Source organism: Nomascus leucogenys, chromosome 7b, assembly GCF_006542625.1.
Source record: "Nomascus leucogenys isolate Asia chromosome 7b, Asia_NLE_v1, whole genome shotgun sequence".
NCBI classification, from domain to species: Eukaryota; Metazoa; Chordata; class Mammalia; order Primates; family Hylobatidae; genus Nomascus; species Nomascus leucogenys.
In genome coordinates this window covers 44,781,275-44,797,193 of record NC_044387.1, presented here as the reverse complement: position 1 = coordinate 44,797,193, position 15,919 = coordinate 44,781,275, and the positions used below count along the sequence as shown (strand labels likewise).

Below are 15,919 nucleotides of genomic sequence, written 5' to 3'. Positions count from 1 at the left end.
CTTAAACAACTGTCCAGATTGCCTCTAAGACTGTCCCTGAGACTCTGAGTGCCCCTGGAGAACCATAAAGATGTGATCATTCACCTTATAAAAAGAAAAATACTACAGACATAATGAGGTTTGTTTTAAGCGTTATCTTGTAAGACCCGCACGGGAAGAGTGGTTGTCAAATCACGAGGGACGCTGCCCATGGCTCGGTTCAGTGTGTATGTGTAAATGTTATTCATGGAAATATTTCAGAAGTTCTGGGCTTGGCGGGAGGCCCCGTGTTTGTCAGTGCCCTCCCTTGCTCTGTGTAGGATATTTTCATTCAGAAAATATCTGAATAACGCATCTGGCCAGATGCGTTAGAGAATCGTTATGAAAAGAGACTTTGACTCTTCTCGTGCTGATGTTCCCCACGTGGGAAAGGATTGCCTGGTGCTTTCACCAGTGACTATTAGAGCCTCTGGGCCCAGGCTTCTGCACTGACGTTATCTCAATGGCTCTCAGACCAACCCAGCGCGCCGGGCCAGGGCTTCGTGAGGGTGGAAGCTGGCTCCGAGTCCTGCAGGATGCGGTGGGCTGCTGAGGGAACTGAATTGTGGTGGTTTGCTTGGAATATAGCTGACGTGTTCATTTCTGTTTTCTAGATATAAGGGAAAATGCTTTCTCATTCTTAGTGTCTGTAATCTGTAATGATTTAGTAGGCTCTGCTGCGGTAGATGGATATGAAACTTTTTTTTTTTTTTGAGACAGAGCCTTGCTCTGTTACCCAGGCTGGAGTGCAGTGGAGCAATCTCAGCTCACTGCAACCTTCACCTCCTGGGTTCAAGCAATTCTCCTTCCTCAGCCTCCCGAGTAGCTGGGACTACAGTTGCCTATCACCTCACCCGGCTCATTTTTTGTGTTTTTAGTAGAGCTGGGATGTAGAGTAGAGATGTTGGCCACGCTGGTCTTGAACGCCTCCCATCAGCCCTCATCAGCCTCCCAAAGTGCTGGGAGTATAGGCATGAGTCACTGTGCCCGGCCAGATATGAAACTTTTTTTTTTTTCTTTTTGGAGACGGAGTCTCACTCTGTCACCCAGGCTGGAGTGCAGTGGTGCGATCTCGGCTCACTGCAAGCTCTGCCTTCTGGGTTCACGCCATTCTCCTGCCTCAGCCTCCTGAGTAGCTGGGACTACAGGCGCCCGCTACCACGCCCGGCTAATGTTTTGTATTTTTAGTAGAGACTTAGGGTTAGCCAGGATGGTCTCAATCTCCTGACATTGTGATCCACCCGCCTCAGCCTCCCAAAGTGCTGGGATTACAGGCGTGAACCACCTCGCCCGGCCGAAACATTTTTAAATGATATCACTTTCTCAGTGAACCGCCATTCTCACTGTCTCCTTATTTTTTGTGGTGATATAGTTATTTGCATAGGTTCAGTAAGAATCTGTCCTTTTTAAAATTGAAATTTGAAATTTAAAAAATTTTAAGCTTTAATAATAATAATAATTTTTAGAGATGGGGCCTCACTGTGCTTGAGCTCCCGGGCTTTCAAGCAGTCCTCCCACCACAGCCTTCCGAGGAGCTGAGATTACAGGTGCACACCACTACACCTGGCTCTGTTTTTTGTTTGTTTGTTTTGAGACGGGGTCTCACTCTGTCACCCAGGCTGGAGTGCAGTGGCATGATCTCAGCTCACTGCAACCTCCGCCTCCTGGGTTGAAGCAATTCTCCTGCCTCAGCCTCCCGAGTAGCTGGGATTACAGGTGCCCGCCACCACGCCCGGCTAATTTTTGTATTTTTAGTAGGGATGGGGTTTTCTCCATGTTGGCCAGGCTGATCTTGAACACCTGACCTCAAGTGATCCACCTGCCTTGGCCTCCCAAAATGCTAGGATTACAGGTGTGAGCCACCATGCCCAGCCCACACCTGGTTCTTGTTCTGTCGCCAGGCTTGAGTGTAGTGGCGCGATCTCGGCTCACTGCAACCTCCGCCTCCCGGGTTCAAGCGATTCTCCTGCTTCAACCTCCTGAGTAGCTGGGACTACAGGCGTGCACCACCACACCCAGCTAATTTTTGTATTTTTAGTAGAGACAGGGTTTCACCATGTTGGCCAGGCTGGTCTCAATCACTTGACCTTGTGATCTGCCCACCTTGTCCTCCCAAAGTGCTAGGATTAAAGGCATGAGCCACCGTGCCCAGCCCACTTGGCTCTTTGTTAAGTGTATATTTTTTATTGTGGTAAAATAGATATAGCATAAGATTTCCCATTGTAAGCATTTTTAAGCGACAGTTCAGTGGCATTCAGTACAGTCTCATTGTCGTGCAACCATTACCACCAATCATCTCCAGAACTTTTTCACCTTTCAAACCAGAAATGGTAGCATTAAACACTAACTTGCCACCCCAGCCCTTGGCAGGTGCCTTTGTGAAGTTGACTACTCTGGGCACCCCTTGGAGATAGAACCACATGTATTTGTCCTTTCATGACTGGCCTAGTTCACCCAGCATAATGTCTTCAAGTTCATCTGTGTTGTAGCGTGTGTCCATTGTATGTCACCCCATGTTTTATTTTTCCACTCATCTGTTAGACATCTGGACTATTTTGTCCTTTGTCTGCTGTGAGCATGGGTGTGCAAATGTGTGTTCCAGGCCCTACTTTTCAGTTCTTCAGCATAATACCCAAAAGCCGAATTCTAGGTCAAATGGTAGTTCTAGGTTTAATTTTTTGAGGGACTGGCATCTGTGCCTTTTCTCAAACTAAAATGTAACTGGATAAGTTCCTAGTGCAGCCAGGGCCTTCCCTGGAATGCCGTATTTGTAAAGGATGCTGACCAGCCACTTCTAGAGGAACTGAGGCCACCGTGAAGCCAGAGCCTGCGAGCTCTCGGCCTCCTGGGAAGAGTGGCTCGGCCCCAGCTCACAGCGTGGCAGGAAGGTCACTTGCCAGCAGCTGGGGAACTTAAGCTCTTTGAGGGACCTGAATAAAAGAGATAAGAGACTGAATGTACAAACAGACATGACTGGACCCCATTACCTTCAAGGACCCCCAGGAGGCCACAGGCCAGCTTGTGGAGCCAGATGCTGTCGCTAGCAACCATCCGGGAAGCCATGCCGTAACTAGAGTCTGTGCTGTCAGCCCCACATGGCCAGGGCTTGATTGACTGGCAGCTTCCTGAAGTTTTGTCTCTGCTTCATCCAACTTGAGACCAAGTAGAGAAGCCATAGGTGCACCTAACGGATTGATAGGTAGCTTCCCTTGGAGCCTCTGCCAGGCAAATGCGAGTGACAGTGGCCGAGTCCCTTGCTGTTGCGAGCTCTGAGAACACACCCTCGCCTCACCTTTGGGTGGGCTTCACTCACCCAGGCACTACAGGAGAAACCTGCTGGAATTGCTTTCTTTTTTTTCTTTTTTCTTTTTTTTGAGATGGAGTCTCGCTCTGTCACCCAGGCTGGAGTGCAGTGGCGCAATCTCGGCTCACCGCATGCTTCGCCTCCTGGGTTCACGCCATTCTCCTGCCTCAGCCTCCCGAGTAGCTGGGATTACAGGTGCCCACCACTGTGCCCAGCTAATTTTTTTTGTATTTTTAGTAGAGACAGGGTTTCACCATGTTAGCCAGGATGGTCTGGATCTCCTGACCTCCTTGTGATCTGCCCGCCTCAGCCTCCCAAAGTGCCGGGATTACAGGCATGAGCCACCATGCCCGGGCTTTTTTTTTTTTTTTTTTTTTTGAGACAGGGTCAGGCTCTATTGCCCAGGCTGGAGTGCAGTGGCGTGATCTCAGCTCGCTGTAACCTCCACCTCCCGGGCTCAAGCAATCCTTCCCCAGTAGCTGGGACTACAGGCACATGCCACCATGCCCGGCTAGTTTTCGTATATATTATAGAGACGGTTTCGCCAGATTGCCTAGGCTGGTCTTGAACTCCTGGGCTCAGGTGATCTGCCTGCCCTGGCCTCCCAAAGTGCTGGGATTACAGGCGTGAGCCAGCGTGCCCGGCCGAAGCCTGGTGGTTTCTTAGGCTTAGTTTCCAGCCCTCCGAATAGCAGATTGTTGATGGTGTTCAAGGGCAATCTAAGATTGCTTCTGAAGATAGCCAGGGAGAAGCTGCTTTTGTGCCCTCATTGCTGTTTGATACTGCATGGCCCTAAATTAGCCAGAGAAGCATAAGGAGGCTTAGTTGAATTGAACTCTCGCTGCACCATGTAATGGTCAGGTCAGTCTCATGAGTCCTGCCCTTTTATGTTAAAGAATCCTTTGCGGCCGGCAGAGTGGCTCACGCCTGTGATCCCAGCACTTTGAGAGGCGGGGGGCGGGGGGGGGTGCGGATCACAAGGTCAGGAGTTCAAGACCAGCCTGGCCAACATAGTGAAACCCCATCTCTGCTAAAAATACAAAAATTATCCGGGCATGATGGTGCATGCCTATAGCCCCATCTGCTTTGGAGGCTGAAGCAGGAGAATCACTTGAACCCAGGAGGTGGAGGTTGCAGTGAGCCGAGATTGCGCCACTGCACTCTAGCCTGGGTGACAGAGGGAGACTCCATCTCAAAAAAAAGGAAGAAAGAAAGAAAGAAATGCCACTGAACTTTGCCCAGTGGAAAACAACCTGTGCCTTGTGGCCGTTGGGCCCAGTTTTGCGTCAGTTTGTGAGCGCATTTCCAGTTTCCCCGTTGCCTGCGCACACAGTTCTTGGACTCCTTTGAATGGTTTTAACATCGCTGTTTCCCCTGTTAAAAAATGAGTTAATAAAACCTTTCACGTGTTCATTTAAGAACAACAACAACAGGCCGGCTGCAGTGGCTCACGCCTGTAATCCCAGCACTTTGGGAGGGTGGATCATGAGGTCAGGAGTTCCAGACCAGCCTGGCTAACATAGTGAAACCCCATCTCTGCTAAAAATACAAAAATTAGTTGGGTGTGGTGGTGAGTGCCTGTAATCCTAGCTACTCAGGAGGCTGAGGCAGGAGACTCGCCTGAACCAGGGAGGCAGAAGTTGCAGTGAGCCGAGATCATGCCATTGTACTCCTGCCTGGGCGACAGAGCGAGACTCCGTCTCAGAAAAACAAATTAAAAAAAAAACAAAAAGGAAATCACCTTCTCCAAACCCTTTATTTTTCTTTTCTTTTTCTTTTTTTTTTTTGAGACAGAGTTTGCTCTTGTCGCCCAGGCTGTAGTGCAGTGGTGCGATCTCGGCTCACTGCAACACCCCGCCTCCCAGGTTCAAGTGATTCTCCTGCCTCAGCCTCCCGAGTAGCTGGATTACAGGCACGCGCCACCACACCCGGATAATTTTTGTATTTTTAGCAGAGACGAGGTTTCACCATGTTGACCAGGATGGTCTCAGTCTCTTGACCTCGTGATCCACCCGCCTCAGCCTCCCAAAGTGCTGGGATTACAGGCATGAGCCACCACGCCCGGCCTCCAAACCCTTTATTTATTTATTTATTTATTTTTTATTTTTTATTTTTCTTTTGAGACGGAGTCTCGCTCTGTCACCCAGGCTGGAGTGCAGTGTTGCGATCTCGGCTCGCTGCAAGCTCCGCCTCCTGGGCTCACGCCATTCTCCTGCCTCAGCCTCCGGAGTAGCTGGGACTACAGGCGCCCGCCACCACGCCCGGAGAATTTTTTTAATTTTTAGTAGAGACAGGGTTTCACCGTGTTAGCCAGGATGGTCTCGATCTCCTGACCTTGTGATCCACCCGCCTCGGCCTTCCAAAGTGCTGGGATTACAGGCGTGAGCCACCGCGCCCGGCCCAAACCCTTTATTTTCCTGAAGACACCAAGGCCCAAAAAAGTGAAGTGTCAGGAATTCCTTTCCCTACCCTTCTCCTTTTCTGATTAATTCTTGGGCATTCTTCAGCGACCCAAATGGCACTGCCCCTTCATGTGTGTTCACATTTCCGGGTTGGAGCTTTCCTTGGTGCTGCACAGAGCATGCTGTGAAGTTTGGTGGGTGGATCGACGTTCCTAGAGCAGCACGACGTTCCTAAATTAGCCGGGCGTGGTGCTGGGCACCTGTAGTCCCATCTACTCGGGAGGCTGAGGCAGGAGAATAGTGTGAACCCAGGAGGCGGAGCTTGCAGTGAGCTGAGATCGTGCCACTGCACTCCAGCCTGGGTGACAGAGCAAGACTCCAACTCCAAAATAAAAAAGAAAAGAAAAAAAAGAAATTCAGGCCAGGCACGGTGGCTCACCCCTGTAATCCCAGCATTTTGGGAGGCCGAGGTGAGCGATCATGAGGTCAGGAGTTCGAGACCAGCCTGCCCAACATAGTTAAAGTCCGTCTCTACTAAAAATACAAAAATTAGCTGGGTGTGGTGGCACACACCTGTAGTCCCAGTTACTCAGGAGGCTGAGGCAGGAGAATCACTAGAATCTGGGAGGCGGAGGTTGCAGTGAGCCAAGACCATGCCATTGTACTCCAGCCTGGGTGACACAGTGAGACTCCGCCTCAAAAAACAAAACAAAAAACTTGAAAAGAAATTCAGTGAGTCAGCTGTTGCCTGTGAGTGCGACTAGGAAGACAGGGATGATGTTGACCAAGGAGAGGACTTCCCTGCAGAGATCTGGCCCTTAAAAACCTTCCTCCGGGAGCACCCGTGTGCTGTGCCTGTCCCCGTGTGGCCCATGCCTCTATCTGACCGACTGCATGGTGTTTTCAATGAGTTCCAGGACATTTGGCTTCCAGAGTGCATGGGAGACACATGGGCCTCAGAAGCAAAGCTGGCATCTGAGCATACTCGTGAGGGCCTGGCACCCCCCGGCTCAGCAGCAGTGAAGCTGCCCCCTGCCCTCCCTGGGCACCCTGGAGCCTCAGCCGTGTCTCCAAAACCAGGGCAGAAGTGCCTTCCTGGTGAGGCTGTGGTGAGGATTGGAGGGGAGGCCTGCAGAGGGGCCTGGTGGTGCCTGCTGGGGTCCTTCTTGTCAGAGGTGGTATTTGTCACCCCCATCTGGCAGAGTCCTGGAGACTGGGGGAATGGCACCCCTGTCCGGCAGAGTCCTGGAGACTGGGGGAATGGCACCCCCGTCTGGCAGAGTCCTGGAGACTGGGGGAATGGCTCCCCCATCCGGCAGAGTCCTGGAGACTGGGGGAATGGTACATGTGGGGCTCGGCACCTCACCCTGCTCACTGCGAGGGCCTCAGGGATGCTGGCTGTGAGTGTCCTGGCATGAGGGCAGCCTCACTGAGGTGAGGTGGGGTATTTCCCGTTTCCCACCTGCCTGGCTGTCTTCCCACTGGCCCTTGGAAGAGAGGGGGCATGAACTCCTGGCTGCCTGAGTTTCCTTCTTCCTGGCAACTTTGTTTAGGAGTTGGGATGGGGTAGGGCCGCTATTGACGGGGGAGCCTCTGTGGTTTCGAGGGTGTCTGCATCCATGCCCTCCTAGGCCCACTCACAGCTGCAGTTGGCTCACTGGATTTCTTCTTTTTTTTTTTTTTTTTGAGACGGAGTCTCGCTCTGTCGCCCAGGCTAGAGTGCAGTGGTGCAATCTTGGCTCACTGCAAGGTTCGCCTCCCGGGTTCACGCCATTCTCCTGCCTCAGCCTCTCCGAGTAGCTGGGACTACAGGCGCCCGCCACCACGCCCGGCTAATTTTTTGTATTTTTAGTAGAGACGGGGTTTCACCGTGGTCTCGATCTCCTGACCTCATGATCCGCCCGCCTCGGCCTCCCAAAGTGCTGGGATTACAAGCGTGAGCCACCGCGCCCGGCCTAGATTTCTTCTTAAGTGACAAATGAAACAGAGGTTACCCGATGCAGGGCTGCTGCTCCGCCTGAAGTTGACCAGCCAGGCCTAGGAATGCCGCTCCCTGCTCCTAAAGCCCTCCAAGGCTGTTGTCTAGGGGAGGTGGCCTCATGTCCCAAGGTATGGGGCCCCCAGGGTCTGGGCCGTGTGGCCTCAAGGCACAGCCCAGGGGAGCTGCCCTCACTCTGTCCTCTCCCGAGACTGCCACAACACCTCGCCCCTCTGTTGTCCCATATGATCATAGATTTGATAGAAAATGTCCCACTGGGGGGCTGGGCGCAGTGGCTCACGCCTGTAATCCCAGCACTTTGGGAGGCCGAGGCGGGTGGATCATGAGGTCAGGAGATCGAGACCATCCTGGCTAACACGGTGAAACCCCGTCTCTACTAAAAATACAAAAAATTAGCCAGGCGTGGTGGCGAGTGCCTGTAGTCCCAGCTACTCAGGAGGCTGAGGCAGGAGAATGGCGTGAACCCAGGAGGCAGAGCTTGCAGTGAGCCGAGCTTGTGCCACTGCACTCCAGCCTGGGGGACAGAGCAAGACTCCGTCTCAAACAAACAAAAAAAATGTCCCATCGGGGTACTCATCACAGCCCTGTCTTCAGTGGTGACAATGCTAAGCTATTCACATGTCCAACACTGGGGTTAGTGGTATTTGCTGTGTATGTGACACACCAGCATGGGTTAGTGGTATTCCTCCGTGATGTGACAACATCGGTATGGGTCAGTGGTATTCTGCTGTGTATGTGACACACCGGTTTGGATTAGTGGGTATTCTGCCACGTATATGACACTGGTATGGGTTAGTGGTATTCGATATGTATATGAACACACTGGTTTGGGACTTCGGCCCTGAGCAGTAGTGACACTTTGGGCTGGATGAATTGTGGGTTTGAGCTGATGAGTAGTGCCCCCACTGCTACCCGCTAGGTGCCAGGAGCACACCCCCCATGAATGTCTCCAGACAGCTCTAGATATTTCCTGGGTATCCAATTCTCCCTGGCTGAGAAGCATTGCATGAGACACAGCGTTAGGGTCTGGTGGGAGACTCACCGCAGTGCCAAAGTGGCCGCAGTCTGCTTGTGATGTGGGCGTGTATCTGAGTGTGAAGGAAGCTGGTTTTTGTGAGCTGCCTCCCGAGCTCGGAGGTGACAGTGGGCACTTTCCCCACAGAGACCCCTGAAGTTGTTCCTTGGAGAACAAAGTGGTGAGGGGCCTTGAGGCGGAAGCTAGGGTCTGGTCCACTGTGCCGTGGCCTGGGCAGTGGCCCTGGGAGGTGCTGTGGCCTCTGTGGCTCTGGGGTGGGGTCTGTCTTGCACTTTGTCTCTTGTGAGTGCAGACTCCCCTTTCCTCCCCTGTGGAGCTGGCAGATGGCCCTGGAGCCGGATCCTGGTGCCTCCCTGTCCACAAGCAGCTCAGTCATTTGCTCTTGGTCCCTTCCTATGAAATGCACGGCCACACCCAGCCAGGGTTTCTCCTGGGCTCCCCAGAGGGAGAGTAGGGTGCAGCCTGCAATGGTGCAGGGTCCCCAGGCCTGTGCGAGCCCCCAGGCGGGGAGGTGGGTGAGGTGCCTGTCAGTGCTGCCTCCTGCCATCTCCTCTCTGCCTGGGCACAGGCTCTCTCCTCTGTTTGCTTTTTATTTCCTATGTATTCAGGAACCATGTGAAATTGCCAATGCTTGGTTTTGTCCTACAAAATGGCCATTTCATTTGGTTCAACCTGATATTGTGTCTACACACACACACACACGCAAATACTTTCTAAAACAGGATTATTCTATTCACAGTGTTCTGTAGAAATTTGTTTTCAGTCTTTCTAAGACACCTTACTATACTGATGCTACACAGATCTTTTTTTTTTTTTTTTCGAGACGGGTCTCACTCTCGCCCAGGCTGGAGTGCAGTGGCGTGATCTCCGCTCACTGCAGCCTCCACCTCCTGGGCGTAAGTGATCCTCCTGCCTCAGCCTCCCAATTAGCTAATTTTGTATTTTTGTAGAGATGGGGTTTCACCATGTTGGCCAGACTGGTCATTCTTTTTGAGACGGAGTCTCCCTCTGTCGCTCAGGCTGGAGTGCAGTAGCGTGATCTCGGCTTACTGCAACCTCTGCCTCCCAGGTTCACGCCATTCTCCTGCCTCAGCCTCCCAAGTAGCTGGGACTACAGGCGTGCATGCACCACCACGCCCAGCTAAGTTTTGTGTTTTTTAGTAGAGACGAGGTTTCACCATGTTGGCCAGGATGGTCTCTATCTCTTGACCTCGTGATCCGCCTGCCTCGGCCTCCCAAAGTGCTGGGATTACAGGCATGAGCCACTGCTCCCGGCCCAGACTGGTCATTCTTTCATTTTGGAGCCAGGGTCTCCCCCTGTGCCTAGGCTGGAGTGCAGTGGCACCATCCTAGCTCACTGCAGCCTCGAACTCCTGGGCTCAAGCAATGGTCGTCTCAGATCAATCTTGGTCTCGATCTGTCACCCAGGCTGGAGTGCAGTGGCATGATCTCGGCTCATTGCAACCTCTGCCTCCCAGGTTCAGGCGATTCTCCTGCCTCAGCCTCCCGAGTACCAGAGACTACAGGTGCGTGCCACCACGCCCAGCTAATTTTTTCTTTTTCTTTCTTTCTTTTTTTTTTTTTTTTTTGAGATGGAGTCTCGCTCTGTTGTCCAGGCTGGAGTGCAGTTGTGCGATTCTCGGCTCACTGCAAGCTCCACCTCCCAGGTTCACGCCATTCTCCTGCCTCAGCCTCCCGAGTAGCTGGGACTACAGGTGGCCGCCACCATGCCTGGCTAATTTTTTTTTGTATTTTTAGTAGAGACAGGGTTTCACCATATTAGCCAGGATGGTTTTGATCTCCTGACCTCATGATCCACCCGCCTCGGCCTCACAAAATGCTGGGATTACAGGCATCAGCCACCGCACCCGGCCTAATTTTTTCTATTTTTAATAGAGATGGGATTTCACCACGTTGGCCAGGCTGGTCTTGAACTGACCTCAAGTGATCCTCCTGCCTCGGCCTCCCAAAGTGCTAGGATTACAGGCATGAGCTACTGCGTCCAGCCAGAAGATTTAATTTTTTAATTGTCAAATCCATTCTCTCTCTTTATAAACATTTTACATTTTATGATAATAAAATAATTTGTGAGCCGACGGCCCTATTTCCCTGATGCCTGAGGTCTTCCTGGGGCCACATGGGAGGGCTGAATTCAGGTGCAGGGTCGGCCCCAGGGCACTGAGTGCCTGGGCGAGTATCTGGAATGAGGAAAACAAAGCTTGGCTCCGGCCAAGCAGGAAGGAACTCAGGATGCGCTGGTCAGGCCAGGACCTCAGCTCAGCCGCCATTTCTGGAGCACAGGCCAGCTTCGTCGTCCTCCCGAGGGGTCCTGACCAGGGCTTCCCAGGAGCATCCGCCCACTCTGTGTGTCCTCTTCCAGGTCGCCATTGGGACACTGTGAACCAGGAGTGAGTCGGAGCTGCCGCGCTGCCCAGGCCATGGACTGTGAGGTCAGAGGCCAGATCCCCTGCGGGTGCCTTGTGGGGGGCGGGGTCGAGGGGTAAGGACCCTCGTGTCCCCCAGCACGCATCCCTGAGGGCTGAGGCTGAGCCCACCTGGCCCTTACCACAGCTCGACACAGACAAACCCTTCCCAGCCCCTTCACTGAAGCAGGCGAGAGCCGGGAAATCCTCCCTTTCCCTGTCCTGCGCCTTCCTTGCACTCCGCTTTCGGTGCAGCCCCTCTACACCGTGCCTGGGGCTAACTGCAAGGGCGAGGGGGCTTTTGGTTTAAGACCATTTAACAGCCACAGGCTGTGGGTCCCAGCACTTTGGGAGGCCAAGGCAGGAGGATTCCTTGAGGCCAGGAGGTTGAGGCTTCAGTGAGCTGTGATTGTGCCAGTGCACTGCAGCCCTATCCAAACAAACAAACACAAAAGAGATTTAAGAACAAGAAAGTGGGCATTAGATAAGCACTTCATATAATTCTCTCAACTGTAAAAGCAAGACAACAATACTTATCTTGTCTAACCCATGCCGTTGCTATGAGGAGCAAATAAATCAATACAGGTCAACTAAAAGTGCTGTAAACTGTAAGGTGTTTCAAAAATTTTTAACCCACTGGATTTAAATTTCCCTTCATAGCTGGGCGAGGTGGCTCAGGCACATAATCCCAGTGACTTGGGAGGCAGAAGCAGGAGGATTGCTTGAGGCCAGGAGTTTGATTGAGACAAACCTGGGCAACATAGTAAGACCCTGTCTTTATAAAGATAAAAGCGGTGGAGTTCTGGGAGGGGAGCCTGGAGCCCCCACCTTCAGCAGGACGCTCCCCGGATGCTTCCTTGTCTCTCCTTCCCTTTAAATGGTCTGGGGAGAGAAAAATCACAGCACACGGGTCAGGAGCCTGTCTCCACCCACTGCATCAGAGCCTCCTCCCGTCCCTCCTGCCGAATTCTGCAGCCTCTGGGCGCCTGGCACCGGGGCCTCATGCTATCCTGGCAGCCTCTGGGAAGGCATCTGCGAAGTCTAATGCCTTGGCGCTTAGTGACTGGCGGCCTGTGTCGCGGTTCCTGAGCATGGAGAGCACCCGGCACCCAGGAGGTTCTCAAGTTGCCCCTACTGGGGTCCTTTCCAAAGGTGGGGATGGTGTGGATTTCAGCGTGGTGGCTGGAGGGCTGAGGCAGTGGCTCCAGTTTGATGTTAGTTACATGAACAGAGGAGATTGCAGGAGCTCCCCCGACCTGATCCAGGCTTGTCAGTGTCCAAAAGACCACTCTGGGTGCCGCTGTCCCTTCCCACCTGCCGCTGCCCTTCAGGCTTCGTGCTCTGGCAGCCTGCGCAGGTAGAACACCACCGTCACCCGCGCAGCGCCCTGACTCACTGGAGGAGGCGCCTGCCCTCCCACCCGCCTCTCCCCAGCCCCCTCAGTGAGGGAGGGTGGACGTCGCCACTCCCCTTTCTTGCCTTTGGAGTGAGGAAGCAGAGGCAGCAGTGAGGCAGCCCGCCCAGGGCCACAGAGCTGGGGTCACAGCGAAACACTCCGAAACTTTCTTTTAAATTATAGGGTTCAGACTTTTTTCCCATCAGAACTTTAATTCCGTGTAGATACTTTTTTATTTTTATTTTTATTTTTTTGAGATTGAGTCTCACTGTGTCGCCCAGGCTGGAGAGCAGTGACGCGATCTTCCTCACTGCAAGCTCCGCCTCCCGGGTTCACGCCATTCTCCTGCCTCAGCCTCCCAAGTAGCTGGGACTACAGGCGCCCGCCACCACGCCCGGCTAATTTTTTGTATTTTAGTAAAGACGGGGTTTCTCCGTGTTAGCCAGGATGGTCTTGATCTCCTGACCTCGTGATCCGCCTGCCTCGGCTTCCCAAAGTGCTGGGATTACAGGCGTGAGCCACCGCGCCCGGCCAGCACCATCTTTTCCTTTCCACTGGAACTGATCTTATTATTTTTGCCTCCATTAGGTCACTTTTGTAACATGTCTTGCAGGATTTCCTGTCTTGATCGTTTCTCTTAACATATTTTTTTCCTGTGATCTAAAAAGATAAAAAACTATCAATTCTTTTATCAAAAGTGGATCTAGAGGCTGGGCATGGTGGCTCACACCAGTAATCCCAGCACTTTGGGAGGCCAAGGTGGACAGATCACCTGAGGTCAGGAGCTCCAGACCAGCCTGGCCAACATGGTGAAGCCCCATCTTTACTAAAAATACAAAAATTAGCCAGGTGTGGTGGCAGACGCCTGTAACCTACTTGGGAGGCTGAGGCAGGAGAATCCATTGAACCTGGGAGGCAGAGGTTGCAGTGAGCTGAGATCGCACCATTGTACTCCAGCCTGGGCAACAGAGTGAGACTCTGTCTCCAAAAAAAAAGTGGATCTAGAAGATCAAAAAAGGGCATGGTTCCATATTGGCACAGCATAAGCTCTATTCTTGGAATTAAATGGCATCCATCTTCCGAGCCCACTCCTGTCCTGTGGGGGCCAGCCCAGCCTGTCCCTGAGGCACTGGTCCAGACAGGGGCCTGTCCACACAGCTCTCCACCCACTGGGTCCAGTGCTTGGCTTCACGGTCACTTGCGGCACCTGGACCTCCTCTGGCGGGTGCCGTTCTTTCCTCTCCCTCCCTGCTGCCTCAAGTCTTTATTTTCTGTGGGATCTTGAGTTTGATAACCTGAACTGCCGTGGTGGCAACGCCGCTCTGTGTCCAGATTCTGGATGCCAGTTTACCAAGCGCAGGTCAAAAAGGTCCTTGGGCAGCGGCTGCCTGCGTTAGCTTCTTGGGGCTGCTGTAGGCAGTTCCAAGCAGGACAGTGGGTTTAAACAACAGGCGTGGATCCCCTCCCGGTTCTAGAGGCCCGAAGGCTAGAATCCCGTATCGCCCGGCTGCTTCCTTCTGGGGCGCTCTCGCAGCTCCTGTGGCTGCCTCTGTCTTCACATGGCGTCCTCTCTGTGTGTCTCTGCTTAAATCTCCCTCTCCTTTCTCTTACAAAGACACCAGTCATTGGATTTAGAGCCCACCCTAATCCAATACGACCTCATCTTAACTTGATGACATCCGTGAAAACTTTATTTTCAAATAAGGTCACATTGACAGGTACTTGGGGTCAGGACTTGCGCGTTTCTTTTTGGGTGACACAGCTTAGCCCAGCACTGCCTGTGTCACAAGGACTGTTGCTTGAGGCAGGAATGAAGCACATCCTGTTTGTAAACTGTCTCGTACCATGCGGCTGCTCCCTACAGGAATTGTTAGGAATCGATGCAGTGGAATTTTGCATACAATTTTTCCTCTCTTCAGAAACAACTTTGGAGAAGTAAAGGCTGAATAGCAATACACAAGCACCTTATTTTATTTTATGTTAGATTCAGGGGCACACGTACATGTTTGTCACATGGGAATATTGTGCACTGGTGGGGACTGGGCTTCCGGTATCGCACGGAGAGGGACTCTTTCCGTGCTTCCCCGCCCCGCCTCCCTGCTGTAAAGTGCCCGGTGCCTGCTCTCTCCATCTTCGTGTCTATGGGCACGCATTGTTTAGCTCCCACTTATAAGTGAGAACAGTTAGTATTTGATTTTCTGTTTCTGAGTTAGTTCACTTAGGGTAATGGCCTCTAGCTCCATCCGTGTTGCTGCAAAGGACATGATTTTAATCTTTTTTATGGCTGCAGCAATATACAAGCTCCTTATTTTAAGCATTTTTTTTTTCTTTTTTGAGACAGGGTTTCACTTTGTCACCCAGGTTGGAGTGCAGTGGTGTGATCATGGCTCATTGCAGCCTCAAACTTCGGGGCTCAAGGGACCCTCCCGCCTCAGTCTCATGAGTAGCTGGGACTGCAGGTGCATGCCACCTTGGCTAATTTTTATTTTTTGTAGAGATGGGGGTCTTGTTGCCAGGCTGGTCTCAAATTCCTGGGCTCAAGCGATCCTCCTGCCTCTGCCTCCCAGAGTGCCGGGATTACCTAGCAAAGTGCCGGGATCACTTTGCTAGGTAATCCCTGGATTTCTGGATTACCTCCCAGAGTGCCAGGATCACCTAGCAAAGCATTAAAACAATTTGCTGCTGGGCGCAGTAGCTCACACCTGTAATTACCAGCACTTTGAGAGGCCAAGGCGGGGGCGGATCACGAAGTCAGGAGTTCGAGACCAGCCTGACCGACATGGTGAAACCTCGTCTCTACTAAAAATACAAAAATTAGCCGGGCGTGGTGGTGCATGCCCGTAATCCCAGCTACTCAGGAAGCTGAGGCAGGAGAATCATTTGATCCCAGCAGGCAGAGGTTGTAGTGAGCCGAGATCACACTGCTGCACTCCAGCCTGGGTGACAGAGCGAGACTCCGCCTCAAAACAAAAACAAAAACAAGAAAACAATTTGCCCTGTAAGAACTGTCCTCTAAAAGCTTTTGGTTTTTCTAATGAAAAATATTATGGACTTAGAGGATAGAAATAAATTTCTGCCTACACTTTCATCTTCCCTCCCGCCCTTCTCTGGCAGCCCAGGAGGTCTTTTTGTGTGAACCTGGGCAGATCTCTGTGTCCCCGCCCTTCTTTGTGTTTTGTTCTCTCTTCCACCTTAGGTCTTTCTCTGGTCTGGGCACACGCAGCTGCAGGGCTCACCTTTGCTTGTAAGAATACAGCCCCAAACACAGTCAGTACCCCAAGAACAGTCCCTGCCATCTCCCGCGGCACAGACGCTGGCCGAGCTGCAGCTGCCAGTGCTGC

General features: G+C 52.3%; 1 protein-coding gene across 1 annotated transcript in view; it reads left to right on the top strand.

Annotated features, from left to right (window-relative positions):
* BID (BH3 interacting domain death agonist) overlaps positions 1-15,919 on the top strand; it is a 37,218-nt gene that overhangs the window by 11,536 nt on the left and 9,763 nt on the right. The window contains exon 2 of the mRNA XM_030815779.1: positions 11,140-11,209. Coding sequence (XP_030671639.1) covers positions 11,198-11,209 — 12 coding nt within the window. The 5' untranslated portion in view covers positions 11,140-11,197. The remainder of the gene's footprint in view (positions 1-11,139; positions 11,210-15,919) is intronic.